At 43.9% G+C, this 25,783-nt stretch overlaps 1 protein-coding gene across 4 annotated transcripts in view; it reads left to right on the forward strand.

The window, feature by feature from the left end:
* The first annotated feature begins 6,997 nt into the window (after positions 1 to 6,997).
* LOC118769716 (bifunctional UDP-N-acetylglucosamine 2-epimerase/N-acetylmannosamine kinase-like) overlaps positions 6,998 to 25,783 on the forward strand; it is a 24,129-nt gene continuing 5,343 nt past the window's right edge. The window contains exons 1-9 of one of the 4 annotated variants that reach the window (XM_036516997.1): positions 7,035 to 7,083; positions 16,738 to 16,761; positions 17,948 to 18,159; positions 19,730 to 20,184; positions 21,046 to 21,198; positions 21,702 to 21,914; positions 22,322 to 22,409; positions 23,509 to 23,719; positions 25,778 to 25,783. The exon at positions 25,778 to 25,783 is cut by the window's right edge and continues 124 nt beyond it. In XM_036516997.1, the coding sequence (XP_036372890.1) occupies positions 17,966 to 18,159; positions 19,730 to 20,184; positions 21,046 to 21,198; positions 21,702 to 21,914; positions 22,322 to 22,409; positions 23,509 to 23,719; positions 25,778 to 25,783 (1,320 nt within the window). In that variant the 5' untranslated portion in view covers positions 7,035 to 7,083; positions 16,738 to 16,761; positions 17,948 to 17,965. Of the gene's footprint in view, positions 7,084 to 12,734; positions 12,923 to 16,737; positions 16,762 to 17,947; positions 18,160 to 19,729; positions 20,185 to 21,045; positions 21,199 to 21,701; positions 21,915 to 22,321; positions 22,410 to 23,508; positions 23,720 to 25,777 lie in introns of those variants that run through there. The other 3 variants (XM_036516994.1, XM_036516996.1, XM_036516995.1) reach the window with 3 other exon arrangements.

The following is a 25,783-nucleotide window of genomic DNA, read 5'->3' on the forward strand; positions in this document are numbered from 1 at the left end:
AGGAAAAAGGAGTAAGTATAGTATACCGTGTTAGTGTCTCAACTCACGCAAACCCAGAAGCTACTTCTACAAGTACCGTTTCAACACACTAGTCAGCCCCAAACTCTGGCATCGACTTGGGTCAGCACTTTTAGTTACAGAGCTGCAGAATTAACGCAGCACGTACGTGTCCCGGGAGCTACACCCGCTGCTCACGTGCAGGATTACCGGAGAAGGAAAAAGTGCTGAACGCTGCAGCCTGCCCGACGCTCGCCGGGAATCCGAGCTCTGCTCCGTCTGTGCGGAAACCTGTCACTTTACAAAACCGGCGACCGAGACTTTTTAAGTGACGTTTGGGTTTCACTAAATAGTGCTCAGAATGCAAGGTTACTTCATAAGAGAAAGGCGTTCACGTAGGTCCGACGCGGTTTTCCTAAGTCTCGGCAGCCGGTATCGAGTCAGCCTCTCCAGCACCCCTTGAACTCGAGCTAATTAAAGAGACGCAGGGATCGATGGTGCTTTATCAATTAATCCTCTCTGCCTCTAATGAAAGATAAAAACGATACAACTGCCGATAGGACGAGTGCGGATCAAGGGAGGGTCAGCGGTGTTTGGGATTAGTGTTTGTCAGCAATCTTCCTCGCCCACAACCCCACCCTCCACGAGCCCCTTTTCCCAGGTGCAGACTTGTTCTCTGGAAATCTTCCGTGGGGAGTGGTTGTTCAGCACAGTATATGGTCGGGGTCCTCTGTGACCTGCTTCCAGGGAGATGAATACAAATCGCTGTGTGTTTACTTCCAGCTGCGCGGTGACTTTCAGCAGAGGAAGTGAGGGCTTTGGAAACCCATGCTTATAGCCAGAAAATGTAAAATAAAAAAACTTTTTTTGCAGGGAAATAAAACGTCTATATGGATGTGGAATTCAACATGTACAGACACAATAATACTTACTAGTACTACCCAATGAATCATACATGCATTTTGCTATTTAAAAATCCAATCTACAGCCATGGACAGTATAAAAGAGGTGATTAGCCAGACATGAGGACTGTAATTCAACATGTCTCTAAGAGGCAATTTATCATGCACATAAAGTCATGGTGCTTTGGCTGACCTGTACACTCTAGCAAGGGGCACACTTATTCTGTTGAGTCCTTGACTCTGAGCATAAACCTCTTAGATCTGAGGGAGACAACTTTTCTCAGGGACACCTTAAGGGACCGAGGTCAGTGGATGATTCAATCAATGCTTGACCAGAACAATCAATGACAACAAGATCCTGTATTACTTTATTCATCGTTGATTGGGAGTCAATGATGTTGCACTGCTTTCAATGCAAGTGAACATATCAGCATCCAAAATAGAAGACATCATTCTACCTCTGACAGAGCAGTGGGCATATTACATATTGCCCACATTGATCAGGTGTTATGAACATGAAATGGCATCATTCACATGAAACAGCTAGCTCTGACCCTTTAAAGGAAATTTCCTACCCTGTTTTCAGATGTGGTGGTTTACTTGGTGACATTTTTCAGTCTTGGGATGACTACTTTGGTAACTAATTCCCTTTCATTAATAATGAACTGTAGGCTGAACTCTTCCAGAAAATACTGAATATTTTTTTTGAAAAAAATGGATGGGTTAGACATCTTCTGTGGACTGGTAACCTCATTCCCTCTTAAAATCATAATCACAGGAGGATTCTAGTAAAGGGCTCTGCAAATGCTCCCTGCATGCTTTTTTAGGAATAAAAAAGAAGGGTAGTATTTATGTAATCACAAGATGAACAACATCCTGTATGAAAGGGCTTGCGCAGCCAAGAATATAATTTCAGCTTTTTCCACTTTCCCGAGTTTCCTGTGCTTAATACAGAATCCACTATGTGTTTTGTGTTTGTACATGATAATTATATCTTTACATGTCTTTACATATTCTGACCTAAGCCTCCAGTATAAATATGAAACACATGCCACTGTCCCACATGGTAACTTTGTGTTTTGCCATGTGAAGATAGGAGTACAAGAGGCCAATGGGAGTAATCAGGGAGCTAAAGAATGTGACCTGTCCTGAAAAAACTGTCCTGTTACTCAAGCAGTTCATAAATTATGTTGTGAGTGCATGACACTCACACAAATATACCTATCTATAGGACAGAGGAACAACTCAATATGCTGGGCATACAAATGAGTTATGCTGGAGAGGGTTTTGTGTGAACAGTTAGCATGTATTGTAAACTCATACATACAAGCTTTTCCTTTAGTTTGATAACATTTCTCTGAAAATACATTTTTCGTATTATGGATGTATTGTGGGCATTTTCATTAGAGATGTCACAAAACCAATACATCTGAAATAATTCTATTTTCCAAGTATAGTGAATGAAACGGTTTATGCGCATTTGTAGACAGAGAGGGCACAACCACGGGTGGTTGAGGGATTTATTTAGCCTGACAAAGGTAATGGACAATGTGCGCTACCCTAATAAACACAGACGAGCCTGCAATTGTGACTTTGATGCAGATGTAACATTTAACCTTGAAGGACCTTCACTCGCATTGCAGAGAACAGTGGGCTGCAGTCTCCCCTCAGAGCTATACCTTTACTGCCCCCTATTGGCCACAGCTGACATGGGACAAAAAGCAAATCTAAGACTCATGATATGAGCAAAAGCATTGTTCTTTCTTTGAAAAGGAAAATATATTGCTTTTAAGAAGAAAGTAATTCCTAAAAACAAGTGAAAATAAGTCAAATTAAGTCAATAAATCAATTTCTTTACCATACGTATAGGTACAACTTGGCCCAGAAGCTTATTTATGTGCACTGTATCATAATACCTTCTAGAAAAAATATGTTGTTATCATGCTAAAACTTTATATCTAGCATTGTCCCCGTCCTATCCCGTTGGGAAAAATATTACACCAGTTCTTTGGATTATGAGAAATATATCAGATTCTATTTTTTCACACGTCTTAAATATCTCTGGAACAGACATCAATATTGCATGCATGCATGCCATCCTGACTTTTAAAATCCTTGGACCTCTGTGAATATTTCATTCTTTTGCTTTATCCAAGAAAACTTTAAAGTCGCACCAATCAAAAATGAATTTTTCTAATATAGCTTTTCTGGTTACCCTCGTGAGCCACAGTCTGACCCACCTGGACCAAAGCAGGCTTCTTTGGTGTAGTTTAGAGCTCAGGTCTGTGGTCAGGAGAGAGATCATTTTGATTCCATATAAAGTCAGGATAGCAGAGGGTTGCTGTCATCCACAATAAATCTGAGCACAGCTTTTTTGCTTGCTTGTCTGTGCGTAAACTGGGTCCCTGAAAATTCACCCCTGCTTCATATGCTCCCAAGCAAAGCTCAGGATGCGGTAGCAACATGGTTCAAAAGAGAGCAGGGGTGAGGTAATTTCATCACCATTACCTTCCCGGCAGAGGCTTATTCAGCAGATCTCCATGCTTATGGATCATTATCCTAATGGAACTCAAAACCAGGGCCTTGTAAGGTTGCCTGGCGCCCAGATGAAATGAGCGTATCGTATGGGCCGAGACGGCCAGCTCGTCGAGGGACAGTCTCACAAATATGTGGATACCAGAAGGCTCAACTCAGAAACAGATCATGTCCAAGTCATTTCCATTTCCACAATGTTTTTAAATTTGCTTCACTTCTTTACTGGCATACAATTTCATATTTCTTTCCATGTTTCTCTCTGCAAGACAGTAATAATTGTTTTTTCCAAGGCTTTTTCAGACCATAAGAAATCATTGTGTAGTAGATTTCTTTGTATAAGAATTTTACAGCACAGCAGAACACAGGACATAGAATCTTCATTTATGTGCCACTCTACATAACATTGTATTTGTCATGAATGATTTTTGGTGTCTGGTTCATAATATATGGTTGATGACATCAGAGTTGCAACACAAGGCACTTCTTCAGTCTTTCTTCCTCAGCAAGCCGACAAACACAGACAGACAGTGCTTTTCAAGCAATGGATGATAACTGGCTACTGTTTCTTGATTTGTGTGACAGTGAAGATACTCGGATGTTCAGGATTTATGTAACATGTAACTACATGGTAACATATACTTGTTCATGTAATTTGAGCACTAATGGCATTTAAGAGGACATGATTATAGAGGAGGCAATGCACAGTCCTTATTTTTACTGTAGAAATATAGTTTAGTAGAGTCCTTGGGCAATCACTACATGTTTTGTGAATGAATATGTATGTCGACACTTAACCATGAACCTCAGTAAGAGTTTGCACAGTGAGCATGGCTAATTCCAAGAGAGGTTATCATGGCATTAAAATTCGAATACACCAGCACTTACACAGCCTGTGGAAATTAATACCGCACTGGCGGTAAGGCGAGCTCATTCCGCAAACGGCTCATTGCGATTCAGCGAGCGGAGTTCCCCATCTGCAGCTCCGTGGCTTTGAAGCCTGGGCGCGGTGACAGACGGAGGGAGCGCGGCGCGGCGGAGGAAGGCGGTGCCGCGCCCTGTGTCCGACCGCAGAGGTCCCGCTGAGTTCCCCGCAGGCCTGCGCTGCTCTCTTTCAATGCGCCCCCCCCCCCCCCCAACAGAAGTGAGTGACTGCTCTCCCGTCTTCATGCACGTACCACTGCGTCACAGCCCCCCCACCCCCTCCGCCAAACCCCCGCCCCACCCCACACAGGGCTCTGCAGACTCCCTGCTTCACACTCTGTCAGTCCCAGTCCTAGTGCAATCTCCCCCTCATTTGTGGAACAAGCCCTGCAATGCAGCACAGTTATAAATTAGGCGCGGTGCGTAGCTGCTGTAGGATTCAGCTCAATGAGGAGTGTGAGGGGGAGGAGGTGGGGGGGAGTGGCACGACGCCAAGAAACGGAGCTAAAGCTACAATAACACACCAGTCCTCTGGGAGGTGGTGTGGGGTTGGGGGCTGGAGCTGTCTGGGTGGCACAGCACCAAGTTATCCGAAGGCCCCAAGTGATTGAAGCAGTTATGCGTTGGATGATTCTCTAAAAAGGGGACAGCGCTCTCTTGTATGATCAAATAAATGTCATTGGTTTCACCTTGTGCTTATGCTGTTTTAGCTTTAATATAGTTTTTGTATTCCTGCACAGACGTCTTTGAGGAACCACAATCCGCATTATTCTCTTTCCCTTTGTTCTTCTGATACAAATGGCTTTCGCAACATCCTTGTAAGATTTTAGCAATATTGCAATGTTATCAGAGTGATGCTGTGAGAATGACATGTGTTAGCTGTATGTGAGTGATGCGCATCAGTGCTAGTCCTCAGGGGAACAATTTATATGCTGGTTTTTATTCTGGCTGAACTCTAAATTAATGCAGTTTGATAGAGCTGTTCACTGACCTTAATTTTACCTCTCTGCTTGTAATCTGTCATCAATATTTATGAAAGAACTACAACTTAGCAGCTGTCTGAAGTTAAACTTGCTGCTTGCCTGTTTTTCTCGGAAAAAAATGAAGAACAAATTATTTTTAATCAACAAAGATGAATATCTGTCACAAGGGGCTCAACAAAATACAAGTAACACCTTTACTTGTGTATTTCTGTTTAGACAGTTTTACAGCCCATACCTGTAATAACCAGAACATTCACGGATCAAGATCAGTGAATGGATTAGACAGATAGTAATGAAATTAATACATTTAATGAACCATCATTTATTGAGTCTTACACATGCAAGACACATTCACCTCTGTGCTTTCAAACAAATTGATGCATATTGAATTGATGTGTGTTCATTGGGTGTAATTTATAATTATCATTAAATATTTGAAATACACTATAAAATGACAATCATATAAGAAACACTGTAACACTACTTGAGCCATAGACATAAAATAAACTTACCTCTGAATGTCAAGCATGGTAATTAGCAGGGTAAATTTATCAGACAAAACTTTGATGGCATTAAAAAAAAAACATATCCATGTAATTTTGCATTATTATCTTCAAAGGGGGATATTTCAGACATTCAGAACATTGCGACATGATTGTCAATTGACATGTTTTGTTCCAGGGGGCTGTATTTTGGCAGCACAGTGAACCAATTATTATGAAATTAAATCGCAACACCAAGCATGTGATCGTTTGTTGATTAGATCCACTAAACTTATAGAATACAATGGCATAAAACAGATGATACTGTACTTTCCATTGCTGGCGTTGAAGAAAACTATAAGGAGACGAGTATACTGCAACTTGTCGATTTCCAATCGAAACTAATGGAGACAATGACACAGTTTTATACAAAATTAATATCCTCACATTATATATAGGTTACTTCATATATTTAAAAATATATTTAAAGTCTGCAAACAAACCTATCATGAAGAGTGTGTCTATATGTGTCCCATTATCCCGTCGTTTTAAGGCTTTGCCGTCAATACGTCTTTTACTCGGAGGGGAGTTTATCGCCAGGAGTCCAGTCAGGGAGACCCTGCACGTCACCACCTATTGTTAACTGTACATCATTAACCACGCCCCTTCCTTCGCATATTCTCTGTACCACCCCTCTCCCACCCATCCACCTCATCTTTTGTAAACATTCAGAACATTAATGCAAACGCAGTGTAAATATTTTTATATCCGTAATCATTTCTGTAAATAATATTAAAATTTTAGCGTGCTAACCAGCACTGACACATCCTTACACACAAATTGCACATCCTTAGTGCCTTAGAATTTGCTCTTCAAAGGCACCGCAAGGTGAAGCGCCTCAATCATACTTTGTCATTAATTCGTGCAAAGACAAAAACACACAATGTTCCGTATTATCATATTTACTGTTAGTACAGTGGGATTAAAGACCTAATTTTTGAGTTTCGCAGACAAGTTTATCAGATTTCTCCATTTTTCGCGAAATCGGGGAAATCAGCGTGTCACTATGCGGCTGACGCCATATTGGTTTCTGTAAAACACGTCCCCGCCCACCCGGATCAGCGGCGAATCATTTCCGGAAGCAGCGAAAGTTAACCGGAGAATATGGAATGTCATAACCGGCCAATCAGCTAACTAGTGAGCTGGCTAACGTTAGCTCACTGCACAGAGGCGACGTGGTGTTTAGGACTGGGAGGAGATAAGGTAACTTATGGCCTTTTTTGTTCAAAATAGACGTACATGTTTGACTCGTTTCGTTCATTTAACCATCAGCTTGCCAGATGCCCGAGCTGAAACAGTTATTCTTGTGTTCATAACAGACATTCAAGCCTAGCAAGCTAGCTAGCTGAACAACCTGGAAGAGTTGCCAATATTGAGTAACGTTTACTGCATATCTTAGCAGTTCAATAATATTAAGTTTTCGTCAGTACTTTTATAAAACTAAAGAGATCTTTTATATATGATTCCGATTCCTTTGTTATTGTGGGAGTGTCGCTTATATGAAGAACTAGATAGCTAACAAGCTAGCTCTTGACCGCATATGTTACTCAGCTGAACGAGTTTTGTGTTGGTATTCAGGTTAACTTTATCAGGTGATATAGACCGACAAAAACAGCTAGCCACATACCATCAGGACCAGCTGATTGATAGCCTAAATCCCGGTAGGCTGATCGCCACTGTAGCTACCTAAACAGCTAGGTGGCTAACCCCCGGTGACCTACTTCTTATCACAGAATGCAAGATATAACAGGGGTTTCGTTCAAGTCATTGCCTTCATCATAATTCAGGCTCGTTTGCTACAAATATCAGTGTTAAGTAGCCAAACGTTAGTTTGCTAGCTGTTAATCAGACATTGTTAATTTTGTTTGAATAAGATAAGTGGTCGGTAGATAGGCAGTAAGCTAGTCTAAATAGTGCAAACGAAAACAAAGATGACTAAACCCATGCCTACTCAGTTTCCTTGCCAAGTTAAATGTAACATTTTGCCAGTCAGATATTGAACTTGAAAGTCTAGTTCATTTTTTATTCTTGATATCTTAATGTTTTTTCTGCCACTTACTGATTTCTACAAGTGTTGTCTGTTATTTAACTTAAATACTTGTGCACTAACAAGGGCTTCTGTTATTAATATTAGTATTATATTAGTAATTATTAATAACTAATATACATTTCAGAGGGTGCGTGTTGGTAGATGATACCTCTAGGGTTATTAACTTTTAGCCCTCAGAGACTCGTTTTTTTTTTTTCGTGAAGTGATTAATGAAACAGTCGCAGCGACTGCCCGGTTTGCAACCCCAGCATTTCAAATGCCATTATCTGCTTATTGCTGGACTTGCATCGTGTGGAACTCTAGACCCATTCAAACCAAATTTGAATGGCGCTAAATACCTTTACTTGTTTAAAATATCCCTTACGCTTTCATGTGTGTAGCCAGGCTCCGTAGGTTTGGTCGTAGAAGCGCACGGTGAATGCCATGCCGCTGAAGAACCTCCCTCATAGGGCTGTCTCGTGTGTCATTCATGTTGGCATGAGTCCTTGGGATTTCCGTGAAGACAGATGCATTTCCTGTGGTCGTTTTGAAATAAGATATGCAAAAAAGTCCAATCAATTACATTTTATTTATCAGATGATTTACAATCCCAGTGCCCGAGAGTGAGGGAATAGGAAAACCCAGGCCAACTGGGAGGAAAAAAAAACTTGCATGATTCGTTTACACCAGTGAAAGTCAGTCTACACAAACCCCTGGCAAACTGCGAAACAATGGAATAAAACCTTATGAATGAACAAAATGTGTCCACCACTGAATAAAACTATTGACCAATGGTAAGGTACAGGGTGGGGCTTCCCCTCCAACAGTGGCTTGGAGAGAGATGTGGGGTTTTCTGAGCCAATGACCAAATAGTGGTGGGTAAAAGCTCTTTTTGTTACAGCCAGTGTTAGGTTGAACTGCGCAGAATAATCAATGACACTTGTACAATACATTTAAAGTTTCTCAAAGCACTATACAGTGAAGGGGGGGGGGTCCGTGCACTGATGTGTCGGACATCAGTGGGTTATTTAGCCAGTTACATCAGGGGATTATTTAGGTGGTCAGATTGAAAGAAGAACTAATCTGGTCACCAGAAACCCCCTACTCTTTGCAAGAAGTCCCACAGAGAATCAGGACCTTAGTTTAACATCTCATCTGAAAGTAAGCATCTCCTACATCTAGCAGTTACTGGATTTTCCCAGATGGCCTCTCATCCAAATACTAATCAATTCTATCCCTGTTTAGCTTCACCCATTAGGCAGAAGAGAGTTGTAGGGTGTTATGGCTGCTGGGATGTCTGTTTCCCCTATGTAGCATATTCTCATACTTATTACATTGTTTCTTGGAGCCTGAAGACTAAATTCTGTCTCGTAAAACAACACAGCAATAGGGAGTAGCTGGTCCGTGAAATAGCATTAGCCCCCTTTAAACAGTGCTGAGAAGGTCCTGCCAAGTAGGTCTTTTTCTGCACTGAATGACCCAGTAGGAATGGAGATTCCTGAGCTGCCTGTTTCTGAATTTGACTTCCTGCTTTGTTTGAGTCACAGGGCTACTAATTTAGCAGCTGTCTCTGAGAGATATCATCTCTGAGTTCCCATATAAAGTACAATATATAGATCTGTGTGCAGAATGGCCCTTTTTTGTGTTCCCTTATCTCCTCAAAATATTGGCATTGAATGGAGAGGGGTAACTCTTGTGTAAGTTTTTTAAACAAGCCTAACAGTATAGGCTGATAGTACTGGGACACTTCATAGTCATATCCTGAACTGTTTCTCTGCTGTTGTGAAACTGAAGTTTTTTTTCAGAAATTGCAGACTGGATAAAATGCTGTTGTCTTGACAAGAGGAAAAACAAAAAAGAATGTGCTCACCAACAAGAAAGAATCTCATATTCTGGGTTTTTATACATCCACGGCAGAGTCACTTGTAATGTCTGAGACAGCAGGTTTTTTCCAGAACTGTATGTTTTGTATTCTGCAGAATGGTTCTGGGTTTTGGTTCTCTTGCAAGCATCTGTGTGGGTGTCATATAGTCTTGTCCTTTTTTGACCAGTAGATGGTGGTATTTGACCAGTTTTTACAATGTCTCCCCATGCGTGGCAATGTAATTCTCAGCTGAGCTGAATTATATTTGAGCATTCAGAGTCAAAGTTGAGGTCCAAATGACCAGGTTCCTTAATGCTTTGTCTAACAGTGATCTGGACTACCAAGTAAAGGTAGTTATATGGGATGAAAAAGGTATTAGGCTCTAGGGGGCGTGACAGCACGAGGATTCATGTTGTTGCATCGATTCAAAATCAGCGATACAGCGGTATCGGTGTTGAATGTGAGAATCGATTCATAGCACTGATTATTTAATGAATTTATAATTTAGTTTTTTCATTTATGTATTTTTTTTAATTCGTATGAATGCAGTTTGGAATAAACTAGAGGTCTTGGGATAATCTTGCTCTTTATCATAAATAACACACTTGGTTATCTTTGAACTTTGAGTGTTATTTCAATGACATGTAATGACCTAATGCTTAAATACTCTACATTCCTTTAAAAGCAGAATTATTACAAGATAATATTCAATCAGATTATACTGATATGTGTTTTATCATTGTGAAGCCACTTTACATCCCTGTTATGCTAACTGTCGTCTTTAAATGAAGATTTTAGTGTTTGTATTATATGGTCTTGGATTAGAGTGTTGGATATTTTAAAATGCATTAATGAAAAGCTGCAATTCACAGTGGATACTTCAATGAAAGTAACATCTTTCATTCCTTCCTGTCATCTTGGCAAAATTTCAGTAATACCCATGATCCTTATCTTAATCAGTACAAGGTGGATGCCATTTACTCATATAATCAGTATTTGAAGAACTTGTGCATGTCTTTACTGTCCATATCAACATGCCCCTATAACATGTAACCCCACCCCTCTCGCAGAAAATAAAGTTCCTCGTGGGCGTTGCAGTCTAGACCTTATAACCCATGCCTTCTTCCAGGATGATGGATCCTAAAACTCTCAATCAATCCGGTTTGTCGGCTCTTGACGGCTGGCAAATACGTGACGCACGCAGGCGCCTGTGTTGCCACGTCGCACAAAGCCAGCCTCGCCGAAGGGGAATCCGAACCGACCGGTTTGACGCACCGGGCCCTTGCATCCACACACTGCGGATTTGGCGTTCCCGGGTTGGGTCACCGCGGTCGTGAAAGGCGTCCCGTCTGAACCGCTTGAGTAAAGACCAAGCAGCGTGAATGGGTGTCATGTGAGGTGCCAGCTTTTTAAAAGACGCTGTACAAGTATGTCTGCTGAGCCAGTAATGTGCCATGTAATTAAGGGGCTTAAACAATGTGCAGAATGGATTATTTAGAGGCCTGTGCCCCTGAAAGTGCCTGTGTAACAGTGGAGCCTCGCCCCTGAGCACTCGAAAACCCTCCTAGGTCCTGTGTAGAAATCACTTGCACAAACGTGCGAGGGGGGCTGTGGGCAAACAAGCCCTAGACAAACTTGTACCAATGCTTCCCCAGGCATCCTTATGAAGCTGGCAGGGCTTGAAAACCAATGGAGCAAATTTCTGTGGGTTGAGGAGAAGCTAACGTCAGATCCCACAATAGCCAGTAGTGCCTCCCCCCTCGCCCCCCTGTCCATCTGCCCTTTCTTCTCCGCTATGTGGTGTCCTGGCTCCGAGCTGATTCCTGACCCCACCTCCGCCAGGTGCTGATAAGCCGGCCCCCTTGCTGCTTGTTTCATGTGATTGTATAGCACCCATACAGTTCGAAAATCACTGCTGCAAAAATTGTCGCGGATGATCTTTGGTTGGTATGTCAAGAGAGGGCCGGGTCCTGCTGGTGTATGTCAACACCTCCCTCCCTTTGCTCTCTCCAGTTGAAGGCCCTGCTGCTGTTAGCGTCTTTGTTTGACGTCAAGAATTTTCCCAGCAACCCATTATCGATGCCTAGCCAGTTTCTCAAGATGCTTAGTGTGGGTACTTTGCTTGTAGCCTTGTGCAGTCATTGTGTCATTCAGAGAGGATCAAAACAGCGTTGTACTTTTCAACAGATGGGTTTGGGCGTTGCTTGTTATGGTAAATCCTGTCATGTCAGTGTCTGCTATAAAAGAAAGTTTCCAAACTGTGGATCTTGGCATGTTATGGAGGTTTTTATTGGAATCCTGATCCGGATTTGAGTTGTCTGTTAGAAGGTCTTTTTGAAAGAAAGGTGACGCTGGATGTTTCTACAGAGAAGTAAATGCGTGTCTTAATTTTGTTCATTTGTGCCTCCACTTGTGAGGATTGTCTGTGCAGCTTAGTGGTCTTAATGTAATCATGATTAATTGCTGGCAGTTTTATAGCTAATTGTTATATTGTAGAGCCTGAAACAAATAACTTAACAGCAAATTAACCACTATTGAGGAAGGCCACATAGTTAAGGAACAAGTATTAACAAAAGTAAGTTGTTGTTGCCTCTTACATATACAAACACATCTTCAACCAAATGTGTATGTAAGTGGCAGAAAACAGCAGCCCACTGACATATTAAGAGGGGCTGAAGTAAAAACTGTTGTGTCCCCAGTGTCAAAGATTTGTCAGTTCTTAGTAAAGGACTCTGCTTTGCCTCAGTGTGTGAGAGGTTTGTCTCTCTAAAAGGTGTGATGCTGTTGTGTGATTTCACACAGGAGTATTCAGGAAAAAAGCAGGATGCTCAGTGTGTGTGTGTGAATGCACGTGTGTGTCAGCACGTCATTGGTGTGTTCCCCTTAAGCACTCAACCAACCTTGGTGGCAGTGTGAAGGCGGGGCTCAGAGAAAGCTGGCTCAGCCCCTGCAGCCAATGGCGGCGTGCCATGCAAATGAGCGTGGGCAGAGCTGGCGCCTCTCTCCGAGGGAGGCTCTCATTGTTGGAGAGGACCGGGCAGCCGGAACGCTCACATCCGCGACAGGCAGGACAGAGAGGAGGGAGGGAAACCGGGGGAAAAATTCGGCAGCAGACGATGCATCCAGAGAACTCAGGCAGGAGCCCCCACGTGAGTCCGTCAGATTTTCTCTTCCTGCCGTTCCCTCCCCCCACACCATGACTTGCGCTCCTGTCCCTATCAGACAGAACCAGACCAGGCCTTGCAGCTAGGCTGCTGATGCTGGGGGAGGCTGAGCGGTGGGGGGTGTGGTCGTGTTGTAGAGATGGACGCTTGTATATCGTACAGGTGCAGAAGAAACAGAGGCAGGCCTTATCTAAAGCAGCTCTAAGCCTGGGGCTCCGCCTGTGTTGTCACCAACTGTCGTCTCAGATTGATTTAAAAAATGAATGAGCTTGGTGCAGGGTGGGCTTGCGCGTGTGGTGGGGGTTGGGGGACAAGGATGACACACAGGCGTGTCGGTGTTTTGACCGGTGGGTCTGTGTGTTTTGACCAGTGGGTCTGTGGGTCTGTGTGACTAATATTTTAGTCCATTTTGAGGTGTCTGCCTTGTCAAAGGCCAGTTCTCAGGACTCCATGTGAGACCGTGTCTCTAAGAGCGGTGCAGGAGACATGAGGGCCTACTGTGTGTATGTAAATGGATAGGAATGAATGGAGAGGCCTCTAATGTATAGAGACCAGAGGGGAGTCTTCACTTCCAGCACCAGTGAGGGGCCTGGATATTTCTCGTCTTTATTTTCATTGTTGCAGAGCCAGATTTGAGGGGTTTTTTTAACGTAACATGGAACACAGAAATGGCAGAGTTCTGTTCCATCTTTTCAGGCTCTTTGCCGGGTCTCTGAAGCAGCGTTCTTTTTTACCTCAGACCAGGCTGCCACAACAGCTGGGAATGCTGGTGCCACTGGTCTTTCCTCATTTTATGTATCAAAAATGACATTACACTTTGTTCCTCCTACGTCTGTTTATGGAGAATATGCTCTCAGGCGTAATGTAGAAGATTTCCATTTGCCATCCATGTCATACTTGTTTTATAACTATGTATCTTCTGTTATTGTGGTACACATGAGCAGCTGAACAGGTTTAACCGTAATTTCGTTACAGTGAAACCATTGACTTTCACATCAGTGTATGAGTGACTAGTACACAGAACACACAATGGAACTGTCCTCCACATTCCAATAGCTCTGGTTTTGAAATGCTGAAATATGTATCGCACCTTTTTCTTTCATCTGCAAATCTAGACTCTACAATTAGAGGTTTTAAAATGCTCCAGGAGTTGAATTTCTGAATTTCAAATTGGGAGAACACACTGAGTACTGTTTCAGTGAATTTGCAGTTAAAAAATTTGTAACCCACTGTCATTCAAAAGGTAAAGGTTATTTAGTGCAAGCCCGGTGTCATAATGTTGTATCTGCCACTCGCACTGGACTATCCCAGCTTACAAAGTGTAATGAATACTCAGCCGCACTATGAGTAGAGACATTGTGTGGCAGACAGAGATTCAGTGGAGTCAGTTTAAACTTCGTTCTTTTCTGCTGAAAGAAAATGAGGCTCTCGAGCTGTTGCCTTGGGGGGGAAACATTAAAGCTAAATGAAAGAATGCCCTAACTTTGGTGCATTTTGAATATCTTATCTTACTTCGGCCAGACATTGTGATAGGCGTCATGAACTTACCATGACAAGACCCCTCAGGATCATTCTCTGAGGATTGGGGCTTTACCATAAAGCTATCAGTTAACATGCAGGACACTCAACAAAATGGGATCACCTGCATTCTGGAAGATGCCTGAAGTATTCAAAAATGATCTCCATTAAAAAAAAAGTGTTGATCACACCAAGTACAGTACAGTACAATTATGTTTTACAACCACTTTGTACATCCAACCAGTCACACTAGTGTTCTGGTAGGCTAGGTCGCTCTAGGTGTCTTCTGCAATGAACAGCTATTAGGCCAATGTCAGTAGTCATTGTATCATACAGTATCATTGGCTTGCAGCAGTGTCTTTGGTAGAGAAACAGTCTCTGCTTCGAGTTTGATCAGATAACCAGCAAATATGCACAACAGTCATTCTGAAAATGGCCGTTTCAGAATTAAGGCAACCTACCAACCCCCCTGGTGTTCAGTCTAATGGCAGCAGTGGTTGTGGAGGGCAATTTGCTATACAGTTTCCTATGGTTATAGAAATGGTTATTAAACAGGGTCCATCTGTTTCCTTAAGAACAGTGTTTGAATATACGTTAAACAAACAAGCAGCTCTTCCCTGTTTGGACGGGATATTGAAGCTCTGACAAGTTGTTTGGTCTGGAGTATGCCCTTAGAGTTGCTGTTGATAAGCCACAGAATATTCGTGTATGTCATATCATGGAATTATAGATGACCTAGTCAGGAATGTGAAACTATGTGCAATAAATGTACTATTAATTGCTTCAGTTAGCCTGTCTGTCAGTCCATGTGGGGGGAAAAACTATAATTCAAGATGGGCACAGAGCTATCGACCTTTGCATTGTGAACCACCCATAGCAAGGCAAAGTGTAAAGTTCCCTTCGCAATAGCGTCTTGGATTTCATGTTTTATAGTTCCCGTTATCTGCCTTTGGTGCTCAGTACAGCTGCACACTTTAGAACACCGCAGATCGCTGTTGTTTTAACAAGAGCACTTATTTTGCTTTATGTAGGCTATGCCCAGAGCTTTTCTTTGGAAATGTATCAGTGCTTTCCCATGCTGTTATCTCTACAAACGGCAACTGTGCGTAATTGGAGCAGGAAGTAGTTCCAGGAAACTGTGTTTGAAAAACCACGCGGAGAAGTGTCTTGAAGCACGTACTGATCACACCGCCAAGCGGACTGCCCCACGAGAATGATGGGTAAATGCTCTGGGTGTCCAACAAAACTCTTTCCCTGTGTTCGGCAGTTACGCAGACCCACCCAGTAAAGGCACAATGGAAGTTAGGGGTTGGGGCGCTTGCTTGATCAGATAGTGTTTTTTGGGAGCGGGGAACAGAGCGCTGGCTGAAATTCGTTGCCCCCCTCCTGATTCTAGACTCAGGTGGAACCGTGAGCCGACGTCCTTGTTTGCTGGAGCCGCCATCGCATTGTCAATATTTAGTTAAGGGGTCATGATCTCAAGCGACAAGCAGTGATGGAGTGGGGCCCATCACTGCAGCAATGTCCCCATCACCAGTCAATGAGTAACCAAATGTCCCCACATTATCTCCTCCCCAGGAAAGTCAAAGCCATCGTCTGTTCACCTTCATACAGGGTCTGGCTCTCAAATCACACTGCTTTCTCAGGACAGACTGGGAGTTTCAAATGCCATTTGACTTTTGAAGTTTTTTTTTTCCTTTTGAGTTGCTGCCTTTTGGTTATGAATGCAGAGCCATGAGTGTTGTTGCTATTCCTATTTAATATTGATTTAATAAATGTAATGAGTGTCGGCTTTCATTTGCAACCCCATACTTGCTGAAGCTGTTTGCCAGGTTTCAGAAGTGTAGGTGAAAAGCTGTAGGGGGTGCTATATGCTGTAGATGAGATGGAATAAAAAAAAGAAATAACAAGAGGAATATTAAGTTGGTTTTTTTTCAAGTAAACTAAACAATATTGTAAGTGTTTTGCAGAATATTAAGAGAATAGCACCATAGCTCAGGAAATCAACAACAGGGATCTTAATACATGTAATAAGTAAATCCACATCAATCTGGAAAGGTAGTTTGGAGAGCCGCAATCACCGATATTATCAGTGAGCTCCGTGAGCATTTTAAAGATTAACTCAGTTAGGGCGAGGAGGCGTTCGTCAGAATTGGCTCAGTGTTCGCGGCTCGCTGGAGCATACGTGACCGAACGGCAGTTAAAATGAATTTCTCTGCGCTGTGACTCAGGCTCATTTTACACTCTTTTGTTTGTCTTTGTGTTGTGCTTCCACGCCACAGAGCTTCCATGTCAGGAGAACCCATGTAAGTACTCTCCTCTGTGCCACTCTCTTCTCCCATGGAGAGCCCAGGCTTGCATTAGCAACCCCCACCCTCCCACCGTCACGTGTTTCAGGTTAAGGGTCAGTAGCTGGGGCCTTGCCACACAGCATTCACTTTTTGCGGTGATAAATTGCTAAACAGTCGTTCCTTACCTTTATTGTGGGAGCAGTGTGGTGTAATGGTATGGGGCAAGGCCCGTAAACCAAAGGTTGCGGCTTCAGTGCCTAGGAGGGGTACTGCTGCTGTAGCCTTGGGCGTGATGCTTAACCTGAATTGCCTCATTGAAAATCAAGTTGTGTAAATGGTAAACTTTAAATGGGTTTCTCAAGGCAGAGAACTCCTTTTTTGCCCAAACATTGCATTTCCACTGAATGTTTCATTAGAACCACTTGAATTCAGACTCCCTGTAGTAAGACTAATTTACATATCTCAAAACAAGCCCTCAAAGCGTTTTCAGTTGGCTGTGTTGGACCTATTAAGCAATTTGTACGTGAACATTTATATTAAATGTTTAGATGGTCCCTTCGACATTGCGTCTCTCTCTCTGCCTCCAGTCCCCAGCATGCACTGCAAGTTTTTCCATTCCAGAGAGAGAGGGCAATAGCGAAGTGCATTCTGGGGGTTTTATGAGACTCCGCAGCAATTAACAATCAGTAAACCACAGAAGAGTTTCAAATAACCATGGTATATGGCCTGTTGAAAATTTTGGGCTCTTTTATGCTCAATTTCAGAGCACTTGCTTGCATGTGTCAAGAGCATAAACGTCCTCTACCACTCACTGCTATACCTGGTGTCCTTTTTCCTCTAGTTAATCAAGGAAAAATGTATTATCTCACCAGGTAAGTGATGGCTGCAGTATGGGCACAAGAAGAGAAAATAGCATTAGTTTATATGCGTAAGGTAGCATGTCCGACATCACTGAATAGAAAGGTGTTGAGGTGTTTAAAGGTCGGAAAAACAATTATTGTGTTTTTTTTCCTTGTAACGTGTCTACAGGGCGTGACCCATTCCCATTAGCCACCCTGGAGGTTTAATGTAGGCTTGTAATTTTGAGGTTCCACACAAGTGGGGCGCACTCAGGCTTCATGGGCCCCGGGCACATCCCTGACTCCCTCCCTCCCTCCCTCCCTCCTTCCCTTCCTCCCTCCCTCCTTCCCTTCCTCCCCAGGAGCTGTATTACCTGAGCATGCAGAGAGGGCGAGAACAGGCAGACAAGATGGAGGAGCGGGGCAGGAAGAGGAGGCTGAAGGTGTGTGTGGCCACCTGCAACCGGGCCGACTACTCCAAGCTGGCGCCCATCATGTTCGGCATCAAGGCCGACCCGGACAGCTTCGAGCTGGAGGTGGTGGTCCTCGGCTCGCACCTCATCGACGACTACGGGTAAAGGCCAGAGAACGAAGGCAGATAGGATTCTGGGATGCACAGCAAAACATATTGGATACAAATCAAAGTTGGCTATGTTAACGTAACACAGTGTCTTTGTTGGACGACAGGTAGAGGTCTCTGTCCATTTCCGGGCCCTTAATTCTAAGAACCTTCCAAATAAGTACAGAGAAGGGCAACAAGACTGGTTCCAGATATCATATGTTTAAGCTATAACAAGGCTTGAAATGCTTATCCTCTGTAGTCCAAGAAAATGGACACAAGAAGGGGATTATTTGATCGATTTCATCACCATACATGAACAAGCGTCAGTGCTAAACAAAGTACTGAGATCACAAATGCGTGTCTCGAGTGACAAGGACAAAGCAGTATGTATGACTTCATATACAACTGTAAAAGTAATTTTTTCCTGTGGAGAGTTTTTAATGTATGGAGCAGTTTATCAGGATTCATAGTAAGAGAGGGTAATCAAAACCAGGCCTGAGACAGTGCTATTATAGACTTGTAATTGGCAGAATGATGAGCCTTAGTATACTGAATTGCCTGTTCCCAACAGTAGATTTACAGTTTCTCAGGTTCTTATGCTCTGGGCTTTGCCAGGGCTCTCCTTGTTCCTTGTCTGAAAAGGAAGGATTTACACTCCAAACATTTAATTACTTTTTTACTATGGCAAGTTGCCCGTATAGTAGCTGTTACACACCGCTATATCTTGACATAAAAGATGAAAAGATAAAAACTGTAAGAACTTTAAATGAAATACTTGGAAGCAGTATTTTTCTTTTCACTCTACTGTGCTTCCAAGAGGAAGGTTGTCCCACAACTCAGTGACCATTAATTCTGTGAAGAAAACATTCATATGACACTAGAGAGAGAGGAGTGGTGTAGAAATTATGAGTATTTGTGGGAAGCAGTCTTAAGGAGGGATGAATCAGTGGTTGGTCAGTAAATTATGCTTTGTTATTGCTTCCTTGCTACACTGCGAGGGTAGTAATCAGAACTGGTGACTCTACACTGCATGTGTTGATGGTCATCAGATTTGAGGGTGTTGCGGATTATGCTTTGCAGATGCTTCGTTGATTGACACGTATCTTAATTCTTTCTTTGGAAACAAAAACTTACAATGCAAATCCACCTGAAACCCACTGCGACCCAGCTGCAAACGGTCCCGGCGCTGAAGCATGTGTTAATGACTCTGTTTGGACTAACTGACCCCTGGCGTGTAGGGTGGATATGTATACACTGCAGTTCTGTCAGATTGAACATTAAACCAAAAAGCAACTTCATTTTTATACTCTTGACCATTTGGAAATTCCTCACAGGAGTTTTAAGGACAAAAATGTGTATTCGCCCTCCAGAAATGACCTCAGTGTACAGCTTCCTCTTTTTAAAAGACTTGACTAGAGTTTGACTAGACATTATGCGTCATGTACTGTGAGGTATTTGTTATGGCTGTGTTAATGTGTCAGAGGAAGGGCAGAGGTGTGTGTTTGTGTGTGTTTGCATGTATGGGGAGAATGGGGCAGTCACAGCATAACCTGACCCATACCACCCCCTCCATCCCCCCCAGCAACACCTTCCGCATGATCGAGCAGGACGACTTCGACATCGGCTCCAAGCTGCACACCATCGTGCGCGGGGAGGACGAGGCGGCCATGGTGGAGTCGGTGGGCCTGGCGCTGGTCAAGCTGCCCGACGTGCTGCACCGGCTGAACCCGGACGTTCTGGTCGTCCACGGGGACCGCTTCGACGCCCTGGCGCTGGCCACCGCTGCCGCCCTGATGAACATCCGCATCCTGCACCTGGAGGGCGGCGAGGTGAGCGGCACCATCGACGACTCCATCCGCCACGCCATCTCCAAGCTGGCGCACTACCACGCCTGCTGCACCCGCAGCGCCGAGCAGCACCTCATCGCCATGTGCGAGGACCACGCCCGCATCCTGCTGGCCGGCTGCCCCTCCTACGACAAGCTGCTCTCCGCCCACCAGCGCGACGACTACATGGACATCATCAAGGCCTGGCTGGGTGCGTGCTGCCAGGGGCATGCTGGGAAGTCGGGTTGCGTCCGCCTGTCTCTTGTCGCACTAGCCCATCTCAGAAGCTGCAGCTGTTTGAATCGGGAATAGTTTCTAACTGTAGGCATTGGTCAGCAGTGTAGCATAGTGGTAAGGAGCAGGGCTTGTAAGCAAAAGGTTTCTGGTTCAATTTGCCGCTGGGGCACTGCAATTCTTGGGAATTGCCTCGGTAAATATCCAGCTGTGTATAAATGGATTATGTGTAAAAATTGTCACCTATGTAAGTTACACAGGATAAGAGTGGATAAGAGAGTTTGCTAAATGACAATAATTTAATATAATTGAAGAACGTAGATGCAGTGTTGCACATTTTATCTGCAAGATACGCAACATCACAGCTTGGAAAAAGCTTGACTGCTGTGTTATATGGACCATATGATACACCATTCAGCCATGTGCTAGAGATTAGGGGAGAGTTGATCAGGTACAAGATAAGGCAGAAATAAATTACAGCACAGATAAATATGAGCCAACACTGACTACGAAGAGATACGCCATCTGGTTCAAACACTGTGGTAGCTGCACCTAAAGACAAGAGAACAAGAGCTGAACAGTTTCACGGCAGAACAACATCTCTGTCTGGCGAATCTATAAACATTCTGTGCCAGCATTTTGCACACAATTGCGGTGAGGTTAAACAATAGTTACTGTATAGTTGCAGAACAGGTGTAGTACTCAGAAAACACTCAGAAGTAATGTTTAGTGGAGTTCTCAAGTTAAGATCAGTTTTCTGTTTTTTTTGGTCTCCTTATCTGGGTGCAGTCAGTTCTTGTTGCCTTGTGTGTGAAGGCTGTTCCTCGCTTGTCCACAGGGGACCATGTGAAAGAGCAGAACTACATTGTGGCTCTGCAGCACCCTGTCACCACGGACATCAAAAACTCCATCAAGATCTATGAGCTGATGCTGGATGCCCTCATCTCCTTCAACAAGAAAACGCTGATCCTCTTCCCCAACATAGATGCAGGTCTGGCACTGCTCACCTCTATCTTCCTCTCTCCCTCTCCCTCTCCCTCTCCCTCTCACTCTCACATTCTTTTGTCTCTCTCTCTCTTTCCTTCTCTCCCTCTCCCTTTTGGCCTCCCTTCCTCTTCCCTGTTCTCTAATATTCAAATTTAAACTGCTTTGTTGGCATGACAAGGTAGGTCTCATATTACCAAACCATAAGACACACAGAAATTTTTCAGACTTTTCAGACACAAGACTCAGAAAGATCCATTTACATTTTCAGCATTAACATACAAGAAATGCCAGCCTCACAGCCTACCTAGGAAGTTACCAGTGCTATGAATTAGTTGTGGCTCTCAGTTGAGGTCAGACCTTAAAAATAGGAGTTTTATCGGCTTTGTACTGGGCCCGTTAGATTGGCCTTCCCCCGTCTCCGTGTGTCCGTGTTAACAACCGTGCCGCAGCCTCCGAACCCAACCCACTGAATCCTAACCCCGCCCCCGTCCCGTCTTGTCCCCACAGGCAGCAAGGAGATGGTGCGCGTGATGAGGAAGAAAGGCATCGAGCAGCACCCCAACTTCCGGGCGGTGAAGCACGTGCCCTTCGAGCAGTTCATCCAGCTGGTGTCGCACGCCGGCTGCATGATCGGGAACAGCAGCTGCGGGGTGCGCGAGGCCGGCGCCTTCGGGACGCCCGTCATCAACCTGGGCACCCGGCAGACGGGCAGAGAGACCGGTAGGTGGGCCGCCGTGTCCCGCCAAGCTTCTCTCAACATTGCCGCAACGTGTGCCGCAAAGGTTCTACGTGTGCTTCGCGTCGGTGGACTCCTCTTTGCTTAAACATTTTCCTCTTCCGCTTTCAGCAGTAGAGAACAATGAGGCAAATAAGAAGGGGGGAAAAAGAGAAAGTGAACAACCATGGTGTGTCATGTATTTGAAGGGTAAACAGCAGTGCTGTGTTAATGTGGGGTGTTAACAGAAGCAGTGTATGAATGAGTGTGAGCAGCAATAGTGTGTAAACGTGGAGTGTAAGCAGCAGTGTTTTTGTGTGAATGTGGAGTCTTAAAATCAGGATTGAATAGGGAGTTTGAGTAGCAGCAGACTAATCTCTCTGAATATTCATTATGTAACCGATTTTTCCAGGTGAAAATGTTCTTCATGTACGGGATGCTGACACCCAGAATAAGATCTACCATGCCCTGGAGCTCCAGTTTGGGAAACGGTACCCATGGTATGTATTGTCATACAAAAAACAATGTGCTTGTGTCATAAGATATATGCTTTTTAAAGTAAGAAGTCACGTTATCGCAGTCTCTTAGACACTTCAGAAACTTTCATCTTTCATCACTGATGTCACTAGAGTGGAGTTACAAAATCTGTCGCACCTTGACTAAGAATGAGGTGTATTGTTACTCCCCTGCTTGACTTACATAGCTCCAAGTCCTATGCTTTATCTGTTTGTCTAGTTGGATATTTAACTGGAGCTAATTGGGTTAGGTGTCTTTAGATTAAATGCCTTTTGGGGCGAGTTCACCTGGGTTCAAAGTACAAAAGCATCATCGTACCCAAGGCTGGAGCCAGTTCAAACCCGTCAAAAAGCTCAGCCTCTGAAGCAGTGCTCCATCCAATGAAATCAAAGTGGAATCACTCTTTACACGTTGTATAGGAAGGCAAGTGAGAGAAGGACTCAAGGATCCCAGTGTAACAGTCCTTAGGGATTTAATTCAAAAGTTGGACCAGGAGAAAGTGAGGTCTGTGCCAAGTCAAACAATTTGGAGAAATAAGCTTACTTCCCCCAAGGAGGAATCTCGTATACATTTTTGCATTTCTTCAGAAATTATTCAAATGATCATTGTAGGTCTTCATGCATTGTAGATTGCGCTGTGCAGAGTAATTACATCATTTGCTTGGTAGACGCCATAGCAAGTTACCAATTGCACAGTTGAGCATTTACTGAAGCAATTTGAGTTAAGTTAGTGTTTCTCAGTCCTACTCCTGGAGGCCCACTGTCCTGCATATCTTCTGTCTAAATCTGTCTAAATAAATCAGGTGTGCTCAGCTAATCAAAAGTGCCAGTGATGAGTTCAGTCAGGTAGGTAGAGCAAGGATAGATAGAAGATATGCAGGATAGTGCCTCCAGGATAGTGCCTCCAGGAGTAGGATTGAGAAGCACTGGGTTAAGTGACTCTAGGGTGCAACAACGGCAACCCACTGGGAAATCAAACCAGTATCCTTTGGGTTTCAAACCCTGCTCCTTACCTCTCTGCCGTGTAGCTGCACGGTGCAGCGGAACGTGTTGGTTATTCTGCTGTGTGTCTGTGCGCCCGCAGCTCCAAAATCTACGGCGACGGGAACGCGGTGCCGCGCATCCTGAAGTTCCTGCAGGGCATCGACCTGGACGAGCCGCTGCAGAAGACCTTCCGCTTCCCGCCGGTGAAGGAGTGCATCTCCCAGGACATTGACCACATCCTGGAGACGCAGAGCGCGCTGGCCGTCGACCTGGGCGGCACCAACCTGCGTGTGGCCATCATCAGCATGAAGGCAAGGCCCGCCCGCCGCACCGCGCCGCGCCGCGGGGTCACGGTGTCCCGGCCCTTAACATGCCGCACACACGTCAACGCAATCCTTACGCAGCACACAACTGCATATTTCCACATCGTGCTGCATGTAACATAGGCTTTGAGGCTACTAAGCCATTGTTTTTATTAGCTTTTGTTCTTTCGCATAGCAAAGGTCCTCATTCAGGGCAGCTATACCACTTACATGTTTGCATGTTGTCCATTTATAAGGCTGGGTATTCGCTGGAGCAGTTCATTTTAGGTGGCTTGCTTGAGGTTACAAATACAGTGCCCTGTCATTGGTCATGGCATGGTCATTGGGTTTCCGGCTCAGAGCTTAGCCCCTGAGCTTCCTAGGAGTCAAACCTCTTACCCTTGGTTTTAAAGCTTTGTAACTGAGTGGGAATCAAGCCCGCATCCCTCTGGCACAGGGTTAGTCTCATTAACCACTTCATCTCCCCAGTTGTAGGCAAAACGAAAAACAGGCCGAGAACCACCGAGTTACATATACTCAGATGCAGCGGGCGTCTGTGTGAACAGGACTGGGTCCCTGTCCTTTCAGCTCACTTCTGCATATTACACACAGGGAGGATTTTTATCCTGATACAGCTGCACACTCACTCACGCAGCCAAACCGACCAATCACAGCTAGGGAGGACATTCCACTCTCTGCACTTAACCATTGAGCCCAAACAGCAGCCAGTTTGTGGACTTAAGGCAGCACACAAAGATTTTCCTCCATCTTCTACCTTAAGGAAGCAGCAGATCAACTCCACCTTGGCCTTGTAATATGTCCTCTCCCCTTAATGGTAGCCCTGGTCATTTAGGCCTTAGTTATTTTTACACATTGTGAGCGTTATGTTTTTGACCTTTAATTTTGCTATTGCAGGTGCATAATACCTTGACAGCCAGATGCACTGATGAAAGTAACAGTCAGGTGCCACATTTTGACATTGTTTTGGTCAGACCTTTAATTATGGTGCAATAATTATATAATCTGGTTGGTTCGTTGTGAATGAACAATCAATTACTTTTTTCCACTGATAGCTTTGATATCATGTTTAATGATACTTTGATCGTTAAAGATGATATCAAGGCTATATAATAGCATTTATATATAATGGCTATATAATGGTATATTCTCATATATATAATGGTATCCTGTATGCAAAAATACTGCAGAACATTGATTATCGATGAAAAAGTTGAAGTTTTTCATCCATTACAAATTTCTAGTCAAATCGCGACCACTGAAATGGAAAAGAAATGAGTAAAAAACTGATTGTGGGGGGAAAAATTATTCTTAAAATGAAAATCTTTGTTAAATGTTCTATTCATAGTCATGGACAGAGGGCATTGCTTTTAGGTTAAGTCTTGGCCTTGATTTGCCAGCTAGCGCTTATTTGATTAACACAGGGTACTAGGCTCATTCTTTTTTTTTTTCCCCTCCATTGGGCCTCTCTTAGGAGTTTTTGCGTAAAGAGGACTCAGCCAAGTAGCCACAGATAAAGATTACTTTAAAAAATTATATAATAGATTGAAACAATTTACTTGGGGGGGATGTTCGTCAATGCCAGCCTGGTCCCCGAAAACGCTTACTTTAATCTGTTCACTGACTCTTCCATTGGCTGCAGCTGGGCAGTGGGCCTGTGGGCGACCTCTGCTTACGAATAGATAATGAGAACACATTGAGAGGAAAAAAGCAGATTCTAATATGAATTGGAAGTGATATTTAAAATACAAGCCAAACGTCACAATCACCAAGTGTCAAAGTCCAAGACAGTGCCCACTTTAAAATGTGTGTATGTGTGTGTATGTATGTGTATGTGTGTGTGTGTGTGTATGTGTGTTTTGCAGCTTGGTAGATGCTGGGGCCAGAAAGGGTTCAACGTTAGCGCTCTTTGCACAATCGCTGTGCGTGTCAAAACCGCTCAATCTGCATGTAGCACGTTATCTGGAAATGATCTGTGAAGTCACTTCCTCTCACTGCTGTCCTGCACTTGCCATCTTGATCACGAATGCTGTGCGTTTCCTGCGGCAGGGGAAA

This window comes from Megalops cyprinoides, chromosome 22, assembly GCF_013368585.1.
Source record: "Megalops cyprinoides isolate fMegCyp1 chromosome 22, fMegCyp1.pri, whole genome shotgun sequence".
NCBI classification, from domain to species: domain Eukaryota; kingdom Metazoa; phylum Chordata; class Actinopteri; order Elopiformes; family Megalopidae; genus Megalops; species Megalops cyprinoides.